The sequence below is a fragment of the Martes martes genome (genome assembly GCF_963455335.1).
Source record: "Martes martes genome assembly, chromosome: 13".
NCBI classification, from domain to species: domain Eukaryota; kingdom Metazoa; phylum Chordata; class Mammalia; order Carnivora; family Mustelidae; genus Martes; species Martes martes.
The window spans coordinates 85,998,378-86,024,395 of NC_137901.1; the positions used below are offsets into that span (position 1 = coordinate 85,998,378).

A 26,018-nucleotide genomic window follows, 5' to 3' on the forward strand; every position below is an offset into this window, starting at 1 on the left:
TTAGATGTCAAGTTTCATCATTTCGTTAAGCTGGACTGAAAATTTGGAAGCTTATTCTTCTGTTTGAGCAAGTTGGTTACTGAAAGGGTTTTCTCAGTTGTCAGATGAGGACAATAATAATCCTGGTTTCACAAGGTTGTTGGACTGGTACATGTAAGGCACTTAGAACAGTGTCTGGTGCATTGTAAGTATTTGATAAATTATTATCACTATATATTTTTTAAAGATTTTATTTACTTATTTGACAGACAGAGATCACAAGTAGGCAGAAAGGCAGGCGGGGTGGGGGGGGAAGCAGGCTCCCTGCTGAGCAGAGAGCCCAATGCAGGACTCGATTCTAGGACCCTGAGATCATGACCTGAGCCGAAGGCAGAGGCTTTAGCCCACTGAGCCCACCCAGGCGCCCCTATCATCATTATATTTGGAAAAATTTATAGAGGCCTTCATATGTAAGAGGCACTGAGTCATAACTCAATTCTTTACCTTTTCAGCTCCTGGGGCAGCATATGACATATAGGAGACATTCGATAAATATTTGTTGGCAAAATGATAGTGCTGAGACATATTGCAGCCATTTTATAGGTGAGGAAACAGGCTCAGAGCAGCGAAGTAATTTACCTAAGGTCATGTACGTTGCAGTAAGTGGCAAGAACCAGACTTGAACCTAAGCTTGTAGGGTCTGTAAAATGGGGGATAAAGCGGGGAACCTGGCTGGCTTGGCCAGTGGAGCGTGTGCCTCTTGATCTGGGGGGTTCCAAGTTCCAGCCCCACATTAGGTTTGGAAAGTACTTAAAAACAATAAAATCTTGGAGTGCCTGGGTGGCTCAGTGGGTTGAGCATCTAACTCTTGATATCCGCTCAGGTCCTGACCTCAGGATCCTGAGATAGAGCTCCTCCCCCCCCCCCCAGCCACCACCGCTCCTGGCATGGAGCGTGCTTAGGATTCTCTCTCTCCCCCTCCATCTGCTTCTCCCTACCTCCATAATAATTTTAAAAATACAATCTTTTTTTTTTTTTTTTAATGGGGGGGGGGGTAAGGCATCTGAATGTGTTTTGTTAACTCTGAAAGGCTGGGTAGATGTGAACAGGGGAGCTGGAGCGCCCGGCACGGCGCTCTGGCACAAGCATATGGTGGGCACTCAGTAGATGTCTGCTGAAGGAACGCGGAAAGCAAATGAGTCACAGAGGGACAGATCATCCTGTTCTGGCTGATGAGGGACCTGGAACCCCTGCCTCCCCTGCCTCCCCATCCTGTTCTTCCCTCGTCACCAAAGGATTTGCTCCAGCAGGGTGTGGCTTCCGGCGACCCCGCCCCCCCCCGAAGCCACACCCCTCCCTTCAACGCCGGCTCGCGGGTGGCGAGGAATTTTGGCCCGCGGGCGGAGCCGTAGCCGCAGTCTCCTCGTGCGTCCGCATCCAGGAAGCCGGGAAGCCCGGCGTTCGGGATCCCGCGCGGAGGTACGCAATGTCGGAGGGGGAAAATAGGCAGAGCGAAGGCTCCCCGCAGGCCGGCGTGGTGACTGTCAGCGACGTCCAGGAGCTGATACGGCGCAAGGAGGAGATCGAGGCGCAGATCAAAGCCAATTATGAAGTGCTGGAGAGCGTGAGTGTGGGCTCGGGGCTCCCGGGCGGCCTGCGTCTGAGCTCTCCGCGGTGGATCGCTCCCTGCCTGGGAGGCTCATAGCGGGACAACTGCGGCCCCTGTCGGCAGCAGGCAGGAGGAACTAACGGGATTAACTAAGCAATGGGTGTTGGTATTACCGCGAGCGTTTATGGAGCCCTTACCGCGTGCTGGGCGCTGTTTTAATTGCTTTACATCGGTTAGCTCATTTAACCCTCGCAGCAGCCTTTTGGGGCTGAGGTCTGTCATTCCCTCCATTTTAGGGGTGAGGAAACAGGCGTTACTTAACTTAAACCTGCCTCAGGCCACAGAGCTAATACATTTGCATTGGTAGGGTGATAATCACCACCAGCTTCGGTGTTGAACGTGTACCAAGAAGATCTGTGCTTTGCTAACCCACTTTACGTCAGAACGTCTTAAACTTTCATGTGTTTGGCAAGCACCTGGGGATCTTGTTAAAATTCAGTTTCTGATGAGGACGGGGCGTGCAGGTGCAGATGCTGTGTTTCTAGCAAATTCCCAGCGATGCTGCTGCTGCTGCTCTAAAGACCGAGCTCTGAGTGACAGGTAAGGCTCATTATCGTTACTGCGTAGGGAGGGAACTGAGGCCCAGGGTGAGGCTAACCCCTGTGTAGGGCTGTGGTGGGCCTAGTTCCCAGGTCTGTCTGACTCCAAAACTGGTAGTTTTTCCTAAGCCAATGAGTGTAAAGCCACAAATCAGTTTGCAGAGGGAAAATGGGTAGGTTGGATGAAATGCATTTTAGGTGATGGGAGTAAAATGGAAGCATCAGATGAAGGCCGGGGTACCATTTTACTGGGTGCTGGTTAAATGCCTGAGGGGCGCTGGTTTGCGTGTTATATCATGAAATCCACACAACCACCTGTGAAGTTGGTGTGTTACCCTGAGGCTCAGAAAGGGGAGGTCACTTGCTTGGAGTCACAAAATGAGATTCAGATCTCAGGCCTATTGAATCCAGAACTTGTGTTTTCAAGCATTATGCTAACAATTTTCCGAACTTTATTTTATACCTCAAATAGGATGCTGTATCCATAATACATCCTGTACTGCCGTTCCCTTGGTATTTTTCTTCATGTTGATCCACTTTTTTACTTAAATCAGTTTATCTTTTTTTTTTTTTTAAGATTTTATTTATTTATTTGACAGACAGAAATCACAGGTAGGCAGAGAGGCAGGCATCGAGAGAGGGAGAAGCTGGCTCCTTGCCAAGCAGAGAGCCCAATGTGGGGCTTGATCCCAGGACCCTGAGATCATGACCTGAACCAAAGGCAGAGGCTTAACCTACTGAGCCACCCAGGTGTCCCTAAATAAGTTTATCTTAAATGAAAATTTTATAACTCTACAGCATATGAAAAAACTGGGAATTTTTTCCCCTTAAATATAAGATTAAAAATGCATATCACATTGATATAATATATTCGTTCCTTTTAACTGTTTACCACTGTTGGCTGAAAGCTTTAAGCCTGAAGCCCTGCTCTGTGATTTTTTTTTTTAAAAAGGAGGTAGAGCTAGAACTATAAATCTCTTAGGAAAAAGCCTAGAAGTAAATTTTTGTTACCTTGGATCAGGCAAAACCTTCTTAGATGTGATGACAAAATCACAAGCAACGAAAGAAAAAATAGATCAACAGACTGCAATAGAATTTAAAATGTGTGTCTCAAAAGACACAGTCAAGAGAGGGAAAAGACAGCTCGCCATGTGGGATAGGATATTTGCAGATACCTAACAAGGGATGCAGAAAATACCAAGAGTTCTTCCATCTCCATCCTAAAAAGGCAGATCGCTTGATTTTAAAAATTGGCCAAAGACCTTAACAGACGCCTCGCCAAAGAAGATCTGTAGATGGCAAGTAAGCATATGGAAAGATGCTGCAGGTCACACGTCATCAGAGAAATGCAAATTAAAACAACCGCGAGGTACTACTACATAGGTGTCAGAATGGCCAGTATTCACAATTCCGACTCCAGATGTTGGTGAGAATGTAGAGGAGCTTTTGATTCAGTGCTGGTGGGAACGCAAAAGCAAGGCAGTTTCTGGCCAAGTTAAACACACTCTTACCATACCACCCACAATTGGGTTCCGTGGTATTTACCCAGAGGAGCTGAAAACGTGTCCATACAAAAACCTTCGTGATGGTCACAGCAGCTCTTTTCACAGCTGCCAAAACTTGAAGCCACCGAGATGTCTTTAAGTCGGTGAGCAGATGAGTAAACTGGGGTACCTCTAAACAATAGAATATTATTTCATGCTAAAAATAAATGAGATGTCAGCATGGTTGGTTTCTTCTGGGGCTCTGATGGAGAATCTGTTCATGCCTCCGTCCTAGGTCATCCCTGGCTTACAGTTGGGTAACTCCAGTCTCTGCCCCTGATCACACCGTCTTCTCTGTGTCGTGGATCTCCCTCTCTTCTTCCTTTTTTTTTTTTTTAAGATTTTATTTATTTATTTGATAGGCAGAGATCACAAGTAGGCAGAGAGGCAGGCAGAGAGAGAAGGGGAAGCAGGCTCCCCACTTAAGCAGAGAGCCCGATGCGGGGCTCGATCCCAGGACTCTGGGATCATGACCTGAGCCAAAGGCAGAGGCTTTAACCCACTGAGACACCCAGGCACCCCTCTCCCTCTCTTCTTTGCAAGGGTACCTGTCATTGCATTAAGAGTCCACCCTAGGGGCGCCTGGGTGGTTCAGTGGGTTAAAGCCTCTGCCTTCGGCTCGGGTCATGATCCCAGGGTCCTGGGATCGAGCCCCGCGTCGGGCTCTCTGCTCAGCAGGGAGCCTGCTTCCTCCTCTCTCTGCCTGTCTCTCTGCCTACTTGTGATCTCTGTCTGTCAAATAAATAAATAAAAATCTTTAAAAAAAAAAAAAAGTCCACCCTAAATCCAAGATGATTTTTTTTTTTTTTTAGGATTTTATTTATTTATCACAAGTAGGCAGAGATGCAGGCAGAGAGAGAGGTGAAAGCAGCTCCCCGCTGAGCAGAGAGCCCAACGCGGGGCTCTATCTCACGACCCTGGGATCATGACCCGAGCTGAAGGCAGAGGCCCCAACCCACTGAGCCACCCAGGCGCCCCTAAATCCAAGATGATTTTATCTTGAGAGCCTGAATTACATCTTCAAAGATCCTTTTGTCCCCCCCAAATAAGGTCATATTTACAGGTTCCGGAGGGTTAGGACTTGGGACACATCTTTTGGGGGCCACTATTCACCCCACTCTTGGTGTGCCTTGCACTGTGCTAAGCACTCCACAGGTCAATTCATAATTCTCATGACAGGTGGAGAGGGAGGCGAGTGCCATTATTCCCATTTTATAATTGAGGAAGCTGAGGCTTGGGGAGGGGAAGTCTTAACCAAGGGCACCCAGATGGCACATGGCAGAACAGATTCACATCAAAGTCTGACCGACTGGAAACTCTCTGCCCTCCATCACACGATGCGTTTCATTGCCTTTGTGCACCCTGCTCTGACTTACTTAGGAAAAGACTTTAAAATGTTAAATGCATTGTTTTGAATAGGGAATACACGTCCATGGTCAAAATTCAAAAAGTCTACAAAGGGATAGAAAATGAAAAGTCCCTCTTCCTTCCCTGTCCCTTAGCCACCCAGTTCCTTTCCCCGGAGGCAATTGATATCAGTGTGTCCTTCAAGGGATAAAAACCTCTTTGAAATCCCTTTTAGGTCCCTTTTTACTTTCCGAAAGAACCAAAGTCCTGCCACAGCTGGATGCTCTTTGGGGTTTTCACTCCCCTCCAACTTCCAAGGCCACCAGCCAGGTATCAGCTGCTGTAGGAAGGAGGGTTTGGAGGAGTCCAGGAGGCTGGCCTTGGGGACAGAGCTCCAAAGAGTCTTCAGTTTTATCTGCCCTGTTCTAACTTCAGAAGAGGCAAATGGATTCTTGCATTACTTGTGTCATTAAAAGTCAATAAAAAGCAATAGTGCCCTGCCCAGAGGGTGTTTGCGGGAGCATGTGGGGAAAGTATGTGTCCTGTGCTGTGTGTGTCACATGTGACAGCTTTCGTTCCTGTCCCCCTGATGATGCTGCAAAGAGAAAAAGGTCTTGAGGACTTCGTACCTTTGAAATCTGAAGCATGTTTCTTCCCTCCAGCAAAAAGACGTGGGGATGAACGAGCCGCTGGTGGACTGCGAGGGCTACCCGCGGTCAGACGTGGACCTGTACCAAGTCCGAACCGCGAGGCACAACATCGCCTGTGAGTCGTGGGCGCACACAGCCGAGCCCCTGGCTGGTGGCAAGGGAGACTGAGGCACACGAGTGAAATCTCACTCGTCCATATTCTCTGCTTCCCTCTCTTTCTTCTTCATGGGATGAGCTCACTGTCCCTATCCAGGGATTGAGACCTGAGGAAATGTAGTTGCCTTTGGGGTTCGAAATTGTTGGTTTCAGTGTTCATTTTGTTTTTAAGGACTTGACTTCACTGTGGAAACTTTCCTGAAATGATGATAGAAACCCAAGTCACAAATTGCTTACAGTCCTAATCAATAATCAGTTATGTGTTAGGAAAGACGTTCACCTGGGAAGGTTAGTGACCTGACTGCGGTCACTCACACAGGAGTGTTCCGTTCCTCAGTGCAGACATGTGGAGGTCACCAGTGGGGGGCTGACCATCACATCCCAGGCTCTGCCATCCATGGGACATGTCGTCCATCTTTAGGGTCACCATGTCCATGTGCCAAGCAGGAAGGAAGGGAAGGAAGAAGGTAGAAAGGGCAAAAGGTCCTTTGCCAGCCAGTACCCTCCCTTTAAGGATCTGTCCTGCAGGTCCCACCTCCGCCTTGTGGCACTGATTTCTGCTTTCCCCTCCTAGGCCCCTCTGCCTGCAAGACACACTGGGGAATGTACCCCGTGGTGGGCACATCACTGTCCTAAATAAAGTCATTTATTTGTTTGTAGTTGAGGAACAGGTTGAGAGTAGTGGTGGGGCAGTACATGAGTTTTCTGTTTCTGCTGTCACAAATACCCACAGACTCAGTGGCTTCAGAGATCACAAATTTATTGTCTTAAAATAATCAGATATCCGAATGGGTATCACTGGGCGAAGATGGAAGTGTTGGCAGGTCTGTGTTCCTTCTGGAGGCTCCAGGGAAGAGCCCATGCCTTATCCTCCCCAGCCTCTTGGAGGTGCCCATGTTCCATGGCTCGGAGCCCCTCCCTTCTCCAAAGCTGTACCTCCCGACCTCTGGTCCCCCCCAGCCCTCCTCCTTCTCTCACTCTCTGCCTCCCGCTTTCACTTACGAAGACCCTTGTGATCACAGAGGACCCCCCCACCTCGGTAATCCAGGGTGATCTCGCCAGTCAGGGTCCTGAACTTAACCACATCTGTAAAGCCCCGTGTTGCCCTTGCTAACATACTGGCAGGTTCTGGGGACTAGCACGAGAACACGCGTGGGGCCGTTTTTCACCCCTGCCACGGGTGGGCAAGCGGCAGCCTCTCCCACAGAGTCCTAGTAGAGGGGAATTTATCAGGCACATTTTTCATTTAATGACCCTGGTTTATGTGTCTGAATCTTGATTCCATCCGTAGCCTGTTTTGGTATAAGGCTGAGCTTCTAGAAACACAAGTGACCATAGGAGTGAGGTACCTCTCAAGCTGTCGAACGTTCCTCAGAGCTGCCCTGTGATCCTAGAACAGCTTTTTAAAGCATCACCTTTCCTTGGAAGTTTTGGGAAAAGAAGCAACCTTTTTTTGTATTGAAACAAGTGGAAGATACATAGTAGGGAAAAACCGTGTTAAGACTGGAGGGAAATTTGGGGCTTTTGGCTCAACCCTCAGACTCCCCAGGGCTGTGGCCTGCTTTCCTTGGCATTTAGGATTCTGAGGGAAATTCGAGAAGCAGAGCCTACCATGTGAGAGAGAGTGCTGACTTATTTTTCTTTCCAGATGGTTCCCCTGATGTTCTGGTACCATTTATTAAATAGCCTGTTCTTTTTCCATTAATGTGAAATGCTAGCAGTATTACATAGGAAATTTGCAGACATACTTAGGTTTCTTAGTTTTTTCTATTTTTCTGTTGATCTATCTCTTTGCTAATATCACACTTTAAAAAGACGCTTAACTGACTGAGCTATCCAGGCACCTGTGAGCAATTCTTACTGGTCCTCTTTGAAAAACTATTCTCAGAAGTTGTTTTTGTTTTGTTTTTTAAAAGATTTTATTTATTCATGAGAGAGAGAGAGAGAGAGGCAGAGGGAGAAGCAAGCTCCCCATTGAGCGGGGAACCTGAAGTGGGACTGGATCCTGGGACCCTGGGATCATGACCTGAGCTGAAGGCAGAGGCTTAACCCACTGAGCCACCCAGGCGCCCCTCTTTGTTTTGTTTTTAACTAAGCTCTACACCCAACATGGGGCTCGAACTCACAACCCTAGAGATCAAGAGTCTCGTGCTTTTCCAACAGGGCCAGCCAGGCACCCCAGTTTGCCACATTTTGGATTAGCCATCAGTACTGCAAAAGAGGATTTTACCCCCAAATTTTCTAATTTCCAGCTTTTCTCCTATTACTTCTCCCAGACGGAACATCCCCTGCCGCGTATTAGTGGATTTAGGCATCCATTTTTCCTTCCGGGGCATTAGGAGAAAGGTGAAGTCCTTCTTACACGCAGCTCATGTCACTTGTTTGCGTGGCCAGCGCACTTGCCCCATGTATGCATTTGAGGTGCTGGCTCTGGATTCACTGGGGCGATTTCTTGTTTCTGCGCACCTTTCCGGTCTCAGGTGAGACAGTGCTGCCTTTGGGAAGTCTCCCGTGATCTAGATTGGTGAGGTTGGTCCTGGCTGGCTCGCCCTCAGCGGCAGTCATCGGCAGGTCCAGTAATGACTTGTTCCTGAGTGGCTTCCCTTGCTGGACTGTGAGCGTCGTGGGGGTGGCCCCCTGTCCTGGCCACAGGTTTGTCCTCAGCCTCTAGTCCATTGGCCCGGAGTAAGTGCTTGTTAACTATTCAGCGAACGGATGTGGGAGTCTGGCGTCCTCGGCTGTCTTCCTCGTCCCCTGATGTGGCATTCTCCTCCCAGGCTTGCAGAACGATCACAAGGCCATCATGAAGCAGGTAGAAGAGGCCCTGCACCAGCTGCACGCTCGCGACAAGGAGAAGCAGGCCCGGGACATGGCTGAGGCCCACAAGGAGGCCATGAGCCGAAGCCTGGGCCAGAGCGAGGGCCTCAGCCCCCCGCAGGCCTTCGCCAAAGTGAACAGCGTCAGCCCGGGCTCCCCCGCCAGTACCGCGGTAAGCCAGAACCCCATCCCCTAAATCCATACCTGGAGGGTACGGTGGGTCAGGTAGCCTCGGGTGGGGGTGTGGGGGCCAGACCGTGGACAGACAGACAATGCTGTAGCTGGACTTCACCCACTTATTTAGCAAACACTGACCGAGGCCTGGGGGCGCAGCCCTGTGCTGGGGCCGGGGCTCTGGAGGGGAGTCAGCCCCTGCTGCCCACTAACCTGCTCAGGGAGAGACCCGAGACATGAGGAAGAAGGTGATAAGTATTCCGAGAGAGGGAAAGAGGCTCTCTTCTTGGGCTTACTTCAGCTGGACCCCGTGTCGTACGCATGAGAAGGACAGGAGTATTGCCGCTTACTGAGTCCTTGCTTTGCACCAGCTGTCCTGCCAAGTGAGTTCCAGATCTTACCTGGCATATTTTTAAAAAGTTTTAAACAGCTTTATTGAGAAACCGTTCACATACCATACAGTTTACCCACTTGGAGCGTACAGTTCCGTGGCTGTTAGTGTAGTCCCAGAGCTGGGCAGCCATCACTGCCAACAGTTGAACATTTTCATGATTCTGGAAGGAAACCCTATGCTGGTTAGCCATCAGCCCCCAGTCCTACCTCCCCCCAGTTCATGGCAACCACCAGTCTGCTTTCTGTCTCTGAATTTGCCTATTTTGGATACTTGATCTAAATGGAATCATATATGGCCCTTTATGACTGGCGGTTCCCACTTAGTATCATGCGTTCAGGGTTCATCTGTGAGAGAACATGTATCTCTGTTTCTTTCCTTTTCGTGGCTGAATACTATTCCATCATGTGGATAGATGCCATTGATTTTATCCACGCATCAGTCCATGAACATTTGGTTTCTGTCTTTTGGATCTGATGAGTAATGCGAGTCTGAACATCATGTTCAAGTTTTTATGTGCCTGTGTAGTTAATATTTAATCCCACAGCCACCTCCTGGGGTAAGCACTGATCTTAACCCCATCTTACCCATGAAAAAATCCTCTAAGACCAGAAGTAACTGGGGCCAAGACACGTAGTTCCTCAGCTATGGAACTGGGTCCTAAATCCAGGTCCTGCCCACTGTCTGTAGTGATCACAGGATGGTAAGTTATACTCGAGCTTCATTTTACTTGCTGCTCTGTCTACAGCATCTAGCACAGGGCTGTAGTTGGCCCATGACAGATATTTGTTGAAGGAGTGAGTGAATCCTGATCAGTGTGTTCTTAGAGTGAAAGGGTCACACTAGTCCTAGGTCAGCTTTGTGCCTGTGGCTGCTTGTCTGGGGACCTCTAGGGCGAACTTTTCTAAAGTCCTTTTTTTTTTTTTTTTTTTTAGATTTTATGTATTTTTTAACAGAGAGAGAGAGACAGCGAGAGAGGGAACACAAAAGGGGGAGTGGGGGAGGGAGAAGCAGGCTTCCCGCTGAGCAGGGAACCAGAAGTGGGGCTCGATCCCAGGATCTTGGGATCATGACCTGAGCCAAAGGCAGGCGCCCAGTGACTGAGCCACCCAGGTGCCCCAGATGTGTCTAAATTCTGACCTCTGGGGGTGCCTGGGTGGTTCAGTCATTAAGCTTCTTGAGTTGGCTCAGGTCATGATCCCAGGGTCCTGGGATCAAGGCCCACATGAGGCTCCCTGCTCAGTGGGGAGTCTGCCTCTGCCTCTGCCCTCTGCTCATGCTCTCTCTCTGGCTCACTCTCTTTCAAATAAAAATCTTAAAATTAATTAACTAATTAATTAATTTTGACCCCTGAACAAAAGAGGCTGAAGTGGGGCACCTGGGTGGCTCAGTGGGTTAAAGCTGCTGCCTTCGGCTCAGGTCATGATCCCAGCATCCTGGGATCGAGTCCCGCATCGGGCTCTCTGCTCAGCAGGGAGCCTGCTTCCTCCCTTCTCTCTCTGCCTGCCTCTCTGCCTACTTGTAATCTGTCTGTCAAGTAAATAAATAAAATCTTTAAAAAAAAAAAAAAAAAAGAGGCTGAAGTTGGCCTGCCTCTTTTCGCCCCTGACCCCAGAAAACACCATTTGGCTTTTACTCTGCATTCTTTTTTTTTTTTTTTTTAATTTTATTTATTTATTTGACAGAGATCACAGGTAGGCAGAGAGGCAGGCAGAGACGGAGAGAGGGGGAAGCAGGCTCCCCGCCGAGCAGAAGGCCCGATGCGGGGCTCGATCCCAGGGCCCCAGGATCATGACCTGAGCTGAAGGCAGAGGCTTTAACCTAGAGCCACCCAGGTGCCCCTACCCCACATTCTTTACAGCCTGTACCGCCACCAGCTTTTATCAGACATTGAGCAGATCTGGCCCGCTTTTACTAGATCTGTCCTAGAAGGAACCCGCAGGAGGAGGTGGCCCAGTTACCCGTTGCCGCCTCCCGTGTGAGATAGCTAAATGCCTGACCTCTTTGCTTTGCACCTGCCACTCTTCCTGGTGGAAAACAAGCTCTTGGCCTGGACGTTAAATTGGACATGGAAGGGTAAAGAACACCAGAAGCACATTTAACCTCTACCCTGGTTTTCTATTTTCTCTTTCTTTAGGGTCTGCAAGTGGATGACGAGATTGTGGAGTTTGGCTCTGTGAACACCCAAAACTTCCAGTCTCTGCATAACGTTGGCAGTGTGGTGCAGCACAGTGAGGGGGTGAGTTGGAGGTCACATCTGCTTAGTAACCCTAGAATGGCCCGGGTCCAGGAATTGCCACCGGGGTCTTTGCTGCCTTCAGAGAGAGGTTGCTCAGGCACAGGGCCTTTGCACTTGCTGTTCTCTCTGCCTGGAGAGCTTTTTCTCCCTTCTGTCCATCCCTCATTTTGTACAAATGACACATGGGAGAGGCCTTTGCAGCCACCCTGTATCAATACTCCCACCCTACTTCCCATCCTGCTTTCAGTGTTTCTTGGAGAGCTTTGCATTTTCACATACCTTGCTCTATTGTATTGCTCATAGCACTCTGTTGTAGGAACGGACCCCATCTTGTCCATCCCCTCCCTTGTCAGGGGACGTTTTGGTTATTTTTGATTTTATACTAACACGAACAGTCGTATATCCTTGTTCACATACTACTTCTTGATGTAAATACCAGAAAATAGAATTATAGGCTCTCAGTGTATTAAACACACATATAGTAGGTAATCCAAAAAAGTTTCACTAATTTGTACCCCGACCAACAGTATGTGAGTGCATTATATCATCCATAGTACTCTGTATTGCTGATCTTTTAGCATTTTTGCTGAAATGTCATCTTATTTTAATTTGTATTTTCCTGATTACCAGTGAGATGGAGTATCTTTATTTTATATGTGCATTAATGTTCCTATTTTCATTTCTGTGGATTGTCTGTTTACCTTTTTTCCCATCCTTTTTTCTCTTGGGTTATTTGTCTTTAAAAAAAAAATGCTTTGTAGGAATTTTTTGCATACTCCAGATACGAAACGTTTGCCTGTTTTCATGCTATATATGTTTCTCCCATTAGCTCCTTGTTTTTTAACTTCGTTTATGGCGACTTTGATTACTTGGAAGTGTTGTTGTTGTTGTTGTTGTTGTTGTTTTTAAAGTTACTTAGATAACCATTTTGTTAAATTTGTTAAGATCACAAGGTCTTCCCTGCCGAAACCATGCCTGAGAATTTAAGGAAATACGGGACAGGGATGAGTACGTTAGAATGTGATTCATGTGCAGATGGACAGTTTCTGTCCTTGAAAATACAGTAAGGCTTGGGATTCAAAATGAGTTGCGGTCAGTAGGCTTTTACACAGCATTTCCACCTGATGACCTCCACACATGGCCCAGTAATGTAACTTTAACAGAAGTTATCTTGATCCACATTTTGTCTTTTTGGTTTTTGGGTTTTTTTTTTAGATTTTATTTATTTATTTGACAGAGAGTGAGAGAAAGAACACAAGTAGGGAGAGTGAGAGAGGGAGAAGCAGGCTTCCTGCAGAGATCAGGGAGCCCGATGCAGGACTCGATCCCAGGACCCTGGGATCATGACCTGAGCCGAAGGAAGACGCTTAACTGTCTTGAGCCACCCAGGTGTCCCTATTATTATTATTATTATTATTATTATTTTTAAGATTTTATTTATTTATTTGACAGACAGAGATCACAAGTAGGCAGAGAGGCAGGCAGAGAGAGAGGAGGAAGCAGGCTCCCTGCTGAGCAGAGAGCCCGATGCGGGGCTCGATCCCAGGACTCTGGGACCATGACCTGAGCCAAAGGCAGAGGCTTTAACCCACTGAGCCACCCAGGTGCCCCTGTTATTTTTTTTTTTTTTTTAGAGAGAGAGAGAGAGGCGGTAGAGGGAGAAGGAGAGGAGAGAATCTTTGGCAGGCTCCATGCCCAGTTTGGAACCCAATGTGGGGCTCGATTGCACAACCCTGAGATCATAACTTGAATCAAAATCAAGAGTCGGCTGCTTAACCAACTGAGATAGCCAGGTGCCCCAATCTTTTATTATTTTTTATAACAGTTTCAAGGTATAATTCACGTACTATATAGTTCCCCCATTTAAAGTGCATAGCTTGGCGCACCTGGCTGGCTCATTCGGTGGAGTATGTGACTTTTGATCTCGGGGTTTTGAGTTTGAGCTTCACATTGGGTGTAGAGATTACTACAAAAAAAAAAGTGCATAACTCTGTGGTTTTTAGTATATGCATAGAGCTGTGCATCCATCACCACAATCAATCTTAGAGCATCTTAACACCTTGAAAATCAGCTCCATACCCATTAGCAGTCACTCCCCCTTCCCCCTACCCACCAACCCCTGAAGCACTAGGTTCACCCGTGTTGTAGCAGGCGTGAGTACTTCATCCCTTTCTGTGGCCGAGGAATACCCTGTTGTGTGGACATACATTACTTACCCATTTCATTTATCCATTTGTCAGTTGATGAGTATTGGGTTTGGTTTCACTTTTTGGCTGTTGAGTAATACCCCGTGAACATTCATGTAGAAGACATTGTGCGGATATTTGTTACATATACAGCAACTTAGTAATACCTCATCCGAATTAATTCTGTGAATGGTGTGAGGTAGGGTACCAAAATATTTTTTTCCCCCAGATGGATAGGTGTTGTCCCCAAACCCTTAGTGAATAGTTAATACTTTACCCACTCATTTATATTGCCACCTCTGTTATATAACAAATTTTTATGAGTGGGATTCTTTATTCTTTATGATCCATTGGTCTGTTTGTTCTAAACCTTTCTGGGGTTGCCTAGAACAAATTCATTTGTTCTTTATCAGCTTCTTTTTTTTAAAGAATTTTTTGTTTATTTGAGAGAGAGAGAGTGAGCGAGCATGAGCAGGAGGAGGGAACAGAGGGAGAGGGAGAAGCAGGTTCCCCGGTGAGTGTGGAGCTCAACATGAGGCTTGACCCAGGACCCCGAGATCATGACCTGAGCCGAAGGCAGAGGCTTAAACCCACTGAGCCACCTAGGCACACGTATCAGCATCTTTTAAACCTGTTTCCATGAAGGGTTTAATAGTTGTTCATTGGTGATTAAAAAAAAAAGTCACTGTAAACTTAGAAGCTTAAATTTATTATCTCTCACAGTGCCTGAGGGTTGGATGTCCAGGCATGTTTTAGCTGGGTGGTTCTGGCCTACAGTCGCTTGAGGTTGTAGTCAAGATGTTGGCAGCAGCTGCGGTCATCTGAGGGCTTGACCGAGGTTAGAAAATCTGTTTCCAAGAGCCTCACTCACATGGCTGATGGCACATCAGTTCCTCGTTGCTCGGGCCTCTCTGTAGTGCTCCTGGAGTGTCCCCACAGCATGGCGGCTGCTTCCCCCAGAGTGAGGGTCCCGAAGAGCACAGAGAGGAGGCAGCGGAGCCACCTCTGACCCAGTGTCTGAAGACACACGTTATCACTTCCTCATGCTTCTATTCATTAGAAGTGACTCACCAAGTCCAGCCCACACTCAAAGGTAGGGGAATTAGCCTTTACCTCTTGAAGGAATATCAGAGAATTTATGGGCACTTTCTAGAACCCACCACACAGGGTTTCTGTTTTCTCTCCTTGCTCAGTTACCACTTGCCGGTTTCTGTTGGCTTTTTTCATTCTGGTGCCTTCTCTCATCTTTGCAGTCTCCTTTCACGTGATTTATCTGTCCTGTGGTGGTGTTCCTTCCTTACTGTCGGCTGTCCTGTCATGTTAGTGAGGGTTCTAGATGTAGCTTTCATCTGTTACGTTTACCCAGAGTCTCTCCTGCTTTCTCACTCCTTTTCCCCAGACTTTCCTAGGGTTATGGTTTTCTCAGGTGTCCTGTGCACCTTGCTGCACACGCTTCTAAAGTTTGCAGTTGCCTGGGCTCATTGTTACTGGTTTGTTTTGTAAATATGTCTGTTTTTCTGGAAGAGGTAATACATACACATGTTGAAGACCGAATCAAAGAACGTGTGATGAAAAATCTCTCCTCCAGAGGTAGCCACTTTGCAGCTGTGTGTTGTTCTGGGGTCTGTCTGTTCATATAGCAGCCTATAGGGCTATTGGCTATTTTTATTAGAGTAATTTACCTACAGCAAATTTCACCCTGTATGGCGCACGGTACTGGGAATTTTGACACATGTACATAGTCTGGTAACTGCCACTGTAATGAAGATACAGAACAATTCCATCATCCTCCTCCCCAAAATGGCCTCATATCTGTGGTTCACCCCTCCCCCAGCCCCCACCCCACAATCTGTGCCCTACAGTTGTTTCTTTTCAAGAGTGTCCTATAAATGGAACCACACAGTACGCGTTGCCTTTTAACTCTGGTTTCTTGCACTTGGTGGCGTACATCTGAGATCTCTTCCGTACTGTTGTGTGTGTCTGTTGTTCATGCGTTTTTACTGCTCAGTCGTGCCCCGCTGCGTAGATGAGTGCCAGATGGTTTGCCCATTTACCAGCGCAGGACAGTTAGGTTGTTTCCAGTTTTTGGTGATTAGCGATAACAGTTACTGGTTTGTAGTCTGTCTTTTCTAGTTAAATATATTCTTAAACTTTTCATAGAAGTGTGAGTCCTTTTTTTTTTCTTATTGAGGTATAATTGACATATAACATTATGTTAGTTATGGGTGTACAGCGTAATGATTCAGTATCTGTATATGTTACAAAAACGATCATAGCAATAAGTCTAGTTAACATCCATCATCGTAGTTAAAATTTTTTCTTGTGATGAGAACGTTTAAGGTTTACTCTCTTAGCAACTTTCAAATAGGTAATACAATATTATTAGCTATCACACAGGGCATGGCGACTATGAATCCTTTTTTACAAAAGTAGTTATTGAACATTTTTAAGTAATAGCACCTTTTCTTTTTTTTTCTTTTTAAAGATTTTATTTATTTATTTGACAGACAGAGATCACAAGTAGGCAGAGAGGCAGGCAGAGAGAGGGGGGAGGCAGGCTCCCTGCTAAGCAGAGAGCCTGATGCGGGGCTCGATCCCACGACCCTGAGACCATGACCTGAGCTGAAGGCAGAGGCTTAACCCGCTGAGCCACCCAGGCGCCCCATTAGCACCTTTTCTCAAATGAAATTCCTTGGGGAATTCCAATATATCAAACTGCTGGGGTGGGGAGACCTCACCCCCTCAGGGCCCTAGATCCTCCTGGAACCAGAGTCCAACTTGAGAATCAAGAGTCTGCTTTGTGACTTTAGAAAAATGATACAAAAAACCCCTACCACATTTCTGTTTTTAGATATTTAGGTAGTTTCCAATTTTATGGAAACCTGGACATCAGTCCTCTTGTAGATAAATCTCTATCTTTTGGTAACTTCCCAAAGCTCAGTTTCTGCATCAAATGCGTGTGTTTTCAAAGGAAAAAAGATCTTAAATTTTGAAAAAAGTCATCTTTATTATAAACAACGCATGTTGTATTGAACTGTAGAAAAGAACAGAGGGGGCGCCTGGGTGGCTCAGTGGGTTAAAACCTCTGCCTTTGGCTCAGGTCATGATCCCAGAGTCCTGGGATCAAGCCCCGCATCGGGCTCTCTGCTCAGCGGGAAGCCTGCTTCCTCCTCTCTCTCTCTGCCTGCCTCTCTGCCTACTTGTGATCTCTGTCTGTTAAATAAATAAATAAAATCTTTAAGAGAAAAAAAAAAGAAAAAGAACGGAGTGCGACATGTTATAACATGGATGAGCCTTGAAAGGATTTGTGCCGAGTGAAAGAAGCCAGACCCAAAGGGCTGCGTGTTTTAGAATTTGGTTAATGTGAAGCGTCCAGAACCGTGCAGATCCGTGGAGACGGAACGCAGGTTGGTGGTTGCCCCGGGCTGAGTGGAGGATGGAATGGGGAGTGACTGCTTTTGGCACAGGGGTCTTCTGAAAATGTTCTTCGGTCAGGTGGTGGTTGGTTGTACAAATGTCTGAATATACTAAGCCCCCCTGAATTGTATACTTTAAAATGGATTGGGTTGTATATTGATTATATCTCACATAAATAAAAATCATGCGTTTTTAGTATAAAAGCAGCAGGTAGGGCAATCGTTTTTGAAGAAAGAGGGTCTGTCCCTCCTCTAAGTCCCTTCCCTGCTCTGCTTGAGTACTGGACAACGTGTGGGCACTAGAGTGGGAGCAACACAGAAAAACAGAAGGCCCTTGCCTCGGGAACCCTTTCGTGGGGGAGACAAACATAAATCAAACGTAATTATACACACTCATGAGTGTCATGAAGGGAAAGTTCGAGAAGGCTAGGAGAGCAATGATGAGGCTTAGGATCACCTTCCTGAGGACGTGACCTGTGAGGGTTAGAAGTTGATCAAGGCCTGGGGTTGCCTGGCTGGCTCAGTCGGTAGATCTTGTGACTCTTGATCTTGGGGTTGTGGGTTCGAAACCCATGTTGGGTGTGGAGTTTACTTAAAAAGATAAAATCTTAAAAGAAGTTGATCAAGGCCAGAGACTGGCAGGGAAATGGCAAGAGGAGCCTTCCAGCAGGGTCATGTCCCTGAGGTGGGAGGGCCAGAGAAGATGGTTGGAGCCCAGAGCAAGGAGGAAGGGAGTAGGGAGAGAGGAGGTAGATCTGGGAAGCTGGCAGGGGCCAGACTGCATGAGGCCTTGTGGTCCTATCAAGATTTCATTCTCTTTTCCTGAAGAGCAGGAGAGAGCCATGCACACTTCCAAACTGAGGGTAACAAATGTGGGCGGCTTTGTGTCTCGGAAGGATTTCTCCAGATGTTGGGTAGAGGTAGAGAGCTGATGGAGGGCTGACAGTTTTGGCAGCCTGGTCAAGGGGTGATGGTGGTTTTGGTGTATGGGCTGGAGGTAGAAGGAAGTGGGTAAATTAGACCTTTAGGGTGAAAGTATATGGGCTTTAATATGACTCCTAGCTCATGTCAAGGATGACCTCTGCGTTTCTAGCTTGTCTAGGGATATCATTTCTAGAACCAGAAGCACATCACCGTATCTCTCACACATTTCTTAAGTATGAATGAATATGCCTATAGTGATTTCTCTTTGAAAAGGGAGACAAAGGGGCGCCTGGGTGGCTCAGTGGGTTAAAGCCTCTGCCTTCGGCTCGGGTCGTGATCCCAGGGTCCTGGGATCGAGCCCCGCATCGGGCTTTCTGCTCAGCAGGGAGCCTGCTTCCCTTCCTCTCTCTCTCTCTGCCTGCCTCTCTGCCTACTTGTAATCTCTGTCAAATAAATTAAAAAAAAAAAAAAAAAGAAAAAAAGAAAAGGGAGACAAACAAGACCTACTATCCATAGTGTTCTGGGTCCTCCCCCTAAGATTCCCATGTGGGTATATTTCCATATTCCATTTGTTGGTCCGCCATCTTTTATGTCACCAGCCCTCCGTAGCAGACATTTGGGTTGTGTCCGATTTTTGGCCATCTCCAACAATGGGGTAGTAAATATTCTTGTTTTGTGTGAGGGTTTCTGTCGGAGAGATTTCTGGAAGTGGAATTACTGGATCAGAGGCAATGCACATTTACAGATTTGATAGATGTTGTCAGGTGCCCCCCAGAAAGCTCGGATCAGTTCGTATTTTCTCGAGCAGTGTATGTGAGGGCTTGCTTCTCGACACCTCTCACCTGTGCTCTTGGTCTTCTTCTTTGACCATCTAGGTGAAAAATGGCGTCTTTGTTTTTCTCTCCACACCTTATTTTGTCCAATTTCAGAGATTCCATCGCTAGATGTGCCATAATTTTAAAAATTCTGGTAAAATATACATATCATAAAATTTAACACTCTGTTTCTAAGTGTGCAGTTCTCTGGCATTAAGTACGTTCCTATCCTGCAGCCATCTCCTCCATCCATCGGCAGAACTTTCTCAACTTTCTACACTGAAACTCGGTACCTGTGAAACACTAACTTCCCATTCTCCTCTCCCCAAGCCTCTGGAGATCACTCATCTGTCTTCTGTCTCTGTGAATTTGCTCTCAGTGGGATTTGCACCTACCAGTGGAATCAGACTCTATTTCTCCTTCTGTGGCTGGTGGATTTACGTAGCATACTGTCTTCATGGTCCATCCACATCGTCGTGCGTGTCCGCGTTTCTTAAGGGTGAATGATCTGTCGTCGTGTGAATAGACCACATTTTGTTAATCTGTTCGCCCATTGATGGACGCTTGGTTGGGTTCCATCTCTTGACGATTATGAATAATGCTGCTGTGAACAGGGCTACACAAATACCTGTTCAAGTCCCAGCTTTCAGTTCTTGGGGTGTTTACCAGAAGGTTCAATTGCAGGATTATGTGGGGGCTTCTGGGTGGCACTGTCAGTTAGGCATCTGACTTTTGGTTTTGGCTCAGGTTGTGATCTTCGGGGTCGTGAGATCAGGCCCCGCTTGGGGCTCTGCGCTCAGAGCAGAGTCTGCTTGGGACCTCCTCTGCCCCTCCCCTTGCACGCTCACTCTCTCTCTCAAATAAGTAAGTAAATCTTTGAAAAAAAAATTGCAGGATTATGTGGTCCTTCTATCATCAGTTGTTTTTTTTTTTTTTTTAAGATTTATTTATTTATTTATTTGACAGAGAGAGAGAGAGAGATCACAAGTAGGCAGAGAGGCAGGCAGAGAAAGAGGAGAAGGCAGGCTCCCTGCTGAGCGGAGAGCCCGATGCGGGGCTTGATCCCAGGACCCCGAGATCATGACCCAAGCCGAAGGCAGACGCCCAACCGACTGAGCCACCCAGACGCCCCTATCATCAGTTTTTTGAGGAACAGCCATACCGTTCTCCACAGTGACTGGCTATTTTTCGTTCCCCCCAGCGGGGCGCAAGGGTTCCAGTTTCTCTACATCCTCGCCAACTCTTGTCATTTTCTGTTTTTGGACGGTAGTCATCCTAGTGGGTGTGTAGTGATACCTCGTTGTGGTTTGGATTTGTATTTCTTCAGTGATTAGTGATGTGAAACCTTGTTTCATGTGCTTTTGGCCATTTGTTTATCTTTTTTGGAGAAATGTCTACTTGAGTTTTTTGCTTATTTTTTAATTGGATGGTTTGCTATTGTGAGTTTTAGGAGTTCTTTACATATTCTGGATTTTTTTTTCTTTTAATTTGAGAGAGAGAGACATATCAAGAGAGGGAACACAAGCAGGGGGAGTGGGAGAGGGAGAAACAGGCTTCCCGCTGAGCAAGGAGCCAGATGTGGGGCTCGATCCCAGGATTCCAGGATCATGACCGGAGCCAAAGGCAGCCACTTAAAGACTGAACCACCCAGGTACCCCACATATTCTGGATATTAATCCCTTATTGGATATATGATTTGCCAATATTTTCTCCCATCCTGTGAGCTACTTTTCATTCTGCTGATAGTGGCCTTTGATGCACAGAAGTTCTAGACTTTGATGCACCTTGTTGTAGTTTGTTAAGTTTCCTTCATATGTATTCTGTTTTAATTTTTTTTTTTTTAAGATTTTATTTATTTGACAGATCACAAGTAGGCAGAGAGGCAGGCAGAGAGAGAAGGGAGGAAGCAGGCTCCCTGCTGAGCAGAGAGCCCGATGTGGGGCTCGATCTCAGGATGCTGGGATCATGACCTGAGCCGAAGGCAGCGGCTTTAACCCACTGAGCCACCCAGGCGCCCCTCTGTTTTAATTTTTTACATCAAAGTAATACATACACACGATAAAAATAAAGTAATGGTACAGAAAGACATAAAAGTGTGGTGCCTGGGTGGCTCATTTGGTTAAGCGTCTGCCTTCAGCTCAGGTCATGATCCCAGGGTCCTGGGATTGAGCCCCACGTCAGGCTCCCTGCCCAACTGGGAGTCTGCTTCTCCCTCTCCCTCTGCCGTTTCCTCTGCTGTTCCCCCTGCTTGTACTCTCTCACTTGCTCTCTCTCAAATAAATAAAATCTTCAAAGAAAAAGAGAGAGAGAAAAAAAAAAGATACACATGTCATCCTCTTTCACTCCACAAACTCCCAGTGCTTCTCTCTGCAAGTAACCATTGTTAACAGTTTTTTTGTATTTCTTCCAGAAAGCTTTGTATGCATGAAGCAATTTATATCCCCTTTTAGAAGGTATATTCAGGGGTGCCTGGCTGGGTCAGTTGGTAGAGCATGCACTTCTTGATCTCAGGGTCGAGAGTTCGAGCCCCCCATTGGGCATGGAGCCTTCTTAAAAAAGAATTTTAAAAAAAAATAAAGAAATAAAAAACAAAAAGCAAACAAAAAAGCGTATATTCAAAGGGGTTCATACTTTGCTCGTTTTGTTTTTACTAAAACTGCTTCATTCACTATGGTATATTTGAATAATACCTTATCAAGGGATATTTTGAGTGTTTTCAGGTTTTGAATTTATAAACAGTCCTAGAAGGAACACTTTGTTCATATATCATCTTGTATTTCTGCAAAATGTATCTCATGTTCACCTTTTTAAAGATTTTTTTTGGTGGGGAGACACGTTTGTTCAGGAAGACCCTACCAATTTGTGACCCATCGGCTGCCCCAAGAGTGTTACATCCCCCACACTCTTGACAACTCGGGACTATGTTTAATACAAGCATCCTTACCACTCTGGTGTGAAAAGTCAGTATTTCGGCTTGTTAGTCTGAATCTCTTTGCATACTAAACAGGTGGGCTATAAAATGAGCCTCTTTCCCTTTCAGAAACCCTTGAATGTGACAGTGATCCGCAGAGGGGAGAAACACCAGCTTAGACTTGTCCCGACCCGCTGGGCGGGAAAAGGACTGCTGGGGTAAAGTATCATTTCTGCTCGCTGACAACACCCTGTCAGCTGTCACTTGAGTGCATGTCACCCCTAAAGCTCCGGGGAGGAGGTGGGGCGCCACTGGGAAATAAGGATTTTCCCCAGATCGCCTGATAAGCACCTGCAGTAGCAGTGAGAGCACAGGTATGGAGGCAGAGGGTGCCCTGTTCACTCTGGTTCTCGCCTTACCTGGGCATTTGCTCTAAAAGAATTAAAGAGCACAGGCGAGGGGCGCCTGGGTGGCTCAGTGGGTTAAAGCCTCTGCCTTCGGCTCAGGTGGTGATCTCAGGGTCCTGGGATCGAACCCCGAATTGGGCTCTCTGCTCAGCAGGGAGCCTGCTTCCTCCTCTCTCCCTCTGCCTGCCTCTCTGCCTGCTTGTGATCTCTGTCTGTCAAATAAATAAATAAAATTAAAAAAAAAAAAGCACAGGTGAAACACTTAGGGGGCTCACTGTCTGGTCTTCTGAATGGAGCCACCAAACTTACGTTGTTCCTTTTCTTTTTTTCTTCCAGCTGCAACATTATTCCTTTGCAAAGATGATTGTCCCTGGGGAACGGTAGTAGGAAAAATCTTCCCTTGCCCTGGACATGGGTCTGGTTGGGAATTTCTTCCTTCTCTTCTCTCCCCGAAGCTTAAGGATCTGGAAGAGGCTGGAAGCCTGAACTTCTGGGTGATGGAAACGCCGTGGCCTCCCAGTGTAATCTCTTGGGATTAAGGCATTGTTAACTTGATTTGTGCTTGGCATCTTTTGCAAATTGGGCCATGGCTCTAAACGGGAGTCCTGTGGATTGTGGGCAAGTGGGCGGGAGTTATTCTGGCAAGAGCTGATAGGACTTTATTCTTGTAGGAATTTTTGTCCCCCAAATAAAAGTTTTCAGTGTTGATATGACCATGTTATCACCCCAACTGAATTTCTTTTTTTTTTTTTTTAATTTTTATTTAAACTAAATTCAGTTAACATTTAGTGCCAACTGAATTTCTTTTGAACCTCTCAAACCAAAGCTCAGACAGGAATTAGAACATTCTTATAGGAAGTTGGACAGGGGTGCCTAGCCGGCTCAGTCAGTGGAGCATACAACTCTTGATTTTGGGAGTTGTAGGTTCAGGCCCCAGGTTGGGTGTAGAGTTGACTTAAGAAAAATAAAATCTTGAAAAAAGAAAGAAAGTTAAACAGAACAGGGTCACCTGGCTGGCTCAGTTGGTAGAGCATGCAACTTGGGGCTCTGAATTCAAGCCCCACATAGGGTGTAGAGCTTATTTAAAAAAAAAAAAAAAAAAAAGTTGGGACAGAACAAATGAACAGTGGTGCTGCAGTTAAAGATTTGACCAACAACAACGCTTCAAGAACATCAGCCTTTAATGAATGGGGTTTGCACCACCTGCATTTGCAGTGTGGCATTGCTGCTTGGATACAGAAATTACATCCTCTGGGACCACAACTGCTCCCTTGAAGAGCGGGGGAAAAGGAGGCTCCCCAGGTAACCCACTGTGGTGTCTGCTTCCTCTCCTGTAACCCACCAGAGGGCAGCAAGCTCCCTTTGTTTCTGGAATTTAAAAAAACAACAACCTGATAATTACCCCTTTTTTTTTTTTTCAAATTACCTTCTAAATTGACTTTTTATAATTGAACCTCCTGGTCATCCCCTCAGATCAACAGTAGTTTGTAAACTGCCAAGGTGTGCGTGATCGCTGATGGGAACCAGCAGTGCGTGCAGATCTGACTTCTTGGAAATATGGATTCTTTCTTCCTTCCTTTTATTTTCTTTCACATGGCAACATGGGTTTCAGTGATTCTTAGTGACCCTGTGTTCTACTTTCTCTCTTCACCTTATCACAATGTTTATTCCCCGTTTCTTGCCCACCACTTTTCTGTTTCAGAGGCGGTGTGGCCCATTCTGATGAGCCAGGCCTGGGTTCCTTGGGAATGGATTTGCTTGGGTTGGATACAGAAGCCAGCTTGCCGGACAGGAGTCAGCACTGGGGGGTGCTTCCAGCCCTGGATTCTCGTGCTCAATGGGAAAACCTTCCTGTTGGGTGTGTTCCTCAAAACTACATCCACAGGCATTCCCCCTTGTAGCCCTATATGCTGTGCTTACCAGCATTTGCTGTTTAAATTGTGTGTTCTCTTTCCAAGTGTTTCCCAATCTCTTATAAGCCCTGGATTGTAATAAATACAGCTTGTACCATCCAGTTTGTTCCTTTTTATTTTTCTTTTTTGCGATGTATGGTTATTAATCAACCAGCGTTGGGGCTTGGGGTGGGTGTGGGGGCGGGGAGAGTCATTCACATTCTCCTAAAATGAGAGCACCGGAGTTTTCTGCGACAGTGCCGTTGGCTGGTTTCCCGCAGATCTCCCTTTAGAAACCTCAGGATGGCGGTGTGAGCCGGCTTCTGTGAGATCGCAGCTGAAAGTCACTTTGAAATGATCCTCATAGGTTGAACCCAGCTGGTTTTGCAGACACACGTTGTGATGGGAACAGTAAGATAACTTAGCCTACATGGTGTGTCCTCCCAGCTAGCTGAAATCCTGCGCGGGACAGGTAGTGCCCCGTGAGAAAGTGGGGAGGGTGGATCTGTGCTGTGTCCAGGAGGCGGGGAAATTTAGTTTGCTTTTGATAAAGAGGATTTTACCAAACAGCTCATACTTAGCCTTCAGAAAGTCAGAACTGCAGGGAGCCACCAATGCCGCTTCTCAGACGTCGGCGCCTTGGGAAAAAGTTGGGGCAGGGCGCTGAAGACCGTGGTTGGGACCGGCAAGGCTAATTTCGCCACGGGGGCCCCGGCGGCGCCTCTCCCCCGCGGACCGCCAGGGGGCGCGCCGGCCCGCGCGCGGCAGAGCCTTGGACACGTGACCACCAGCCGGCCCTCCCGCTTTACGGCCGCCGGCCGTGGCGGCGGTTACCTTGGGGACAGGGCTTGGGTGGCAACCGTAGCTAGGGAGCGCGTGGAGGAGAAAGCAGTGGCCGCTGGAGGCTGGGGAGGTGACCGAGGGGTCCAGGCGGCGGGAGGGCCGGGCCTTTGAGGCCGTCGGAGGGCGCACTCTGTGAGTCGGGGGCGGGGGTCCTGGTGTGGGAGGGCCTGGTGCCCCGCGGGGGTGGGGGACGCTCGCCCCACCTGGGAAGGGCCCGGGGCGGCCTCAGAGAGACCAGAGCTGGAGGAAGGAGCCGCGCCCGGGTGTTGTGTCCCCGTCCCCTCCCCCACAGACCCCCACACTTCCCTCCCCTCCCCTGGGCCCCCCGCATCAAGATGCGCCGGCAAAGTTTGCAGTCGGAGCAGGCCCCAGTGCTCAGGGCCCCGGGCTTGCAGTCTTAGCACTGCTTTTTCCACCTGGAGGAACCAAGCATTAGGGAGGTCTGCCTCTTTCTAGCGGTGTGAGCTGATTAAGTCATTTCAACTCGCAGAGCCTCAGACTCCAGTTTGTCGGAAGAAATAAGTGAGAGGCTATGGTAGAAGGCCGTTAAACTTTGCAAACGATTGCTGCCTTTCTCAAGCCCTCTGCGGCAGCTGCACTGAACATTTTACCTAGGTCATCTCAACCCCAGAATGTAGGGTTCTCACTTTTATTCTGCCTGTGAGCGAATATGCACTCTAAGGGTACAGTGACTTGCCCAAGGTCTCAGAGCAAGTGAGTGGTGGAACCAGGATTGGGTGCTAGGAGAGGCTGAGTGCAAAGCCCATGCTTTTAACCGCTAAGCCGCTGCTTCTGCCCTTATTTACATTATTAGAATTGTTGTTGATGCCTGGGTTATCATTTTGCTTGCCTGTGGGAATAGGAATATGTACAAAATGAATTACAGGGCTCTAAAGTTATTCCTGGGAAGATGAGAGGCCCTGGCATCCGTATGCTTCCGATTTGGTACAGGCTTTCCCAGAAGTATGAAATTCTTTTTATTCCTGTGGAAAGGAACCAGAGCTGGTATTGTACCGTCCATTCATATAGGTTCATGCACTGGGAAATTAAAATGGGAAACAGAGTGAATTGCTGATGGTTATGGTCAAAATTTCTCTAAAGGAAACTCCACAAAGAAGA

The 26,018-nt window shown here is 47.2% G+C and overlaps 1 protein-coding gene across 3 annotated transcripts; it reads left to right on the plus strand.

Moving 5' to 3' along the window:
• The first annotated feature begins 1,401 nt into the window (after window positions 1-1,401).
• On the plus strand, window positions 1,402-24,174 carry PSMD9 (proteasome 26S subunit, non-ATPase 9). 3 transcript variants are annotated; one of them, XR_013967880.1, is made up of 7 exons: window positions 1,402-1,603; window positions 5,741-5,843; window positions 8,662-8,873; window positions 11,404-11,505; window positions 21,887-21,975; window positions 22,501-22,685; window positions 23,867-24,174. XR_013967880.1 is itself a non-coding variant. In XM_080822127.1 (7 exons), the coding sequence occupies exons 1-6, from the start codon at window positions 1,466-1,468 to the stop codon at window positions 22,526-22,528; spliced, it is 672 nt and encodes a 223-aa protein (XP_080678253.1). In that variant the 5' UTR covers window positions 1,402-1,465; the 3' UTR covers window positions 22,529-22,544; window positions 23,867-24,174. The 3 variants fall into 3 exon arrangements, 2 of the variants coding, with proteins under 2 accessions (XP_080678253.1, XP_080678252.1); XM_080822127.1 differs by having other exon boundaries at window positions 22,501-22,544; XM_080822126.1 differs by having other exon boundaries at window positions 22,501-24,174.
• Window positions 24,175-26,018: the final 1,844 nt, after the last annotated feature.

Bases quoted from the DNA above. Each gene is read 5' to 3' on its own strand.
- PSMD9 (XM_080822126.1), top strand. From the start codon at position 1,466: ATGTCGGAGGGGGAAAATAGGCAGAGCGAAGGCTCCCCGCAGGCCGGC. The intron at 1,604-5,740 runs GTGAGTGTGGGC...TCTTCCCTCCAG, and splicing joins ATTATGAAGTGCTGGAGAGC to CAAAAAGACGTGGGGATGAA. The intron at 21,976-22,500 runs GTAAAGTATCAT...TTTTTCTTCCAG, and splicing joins GCGGGAAAAGGACTGCTGGG to CTGCAACATTATTCCTTTGC.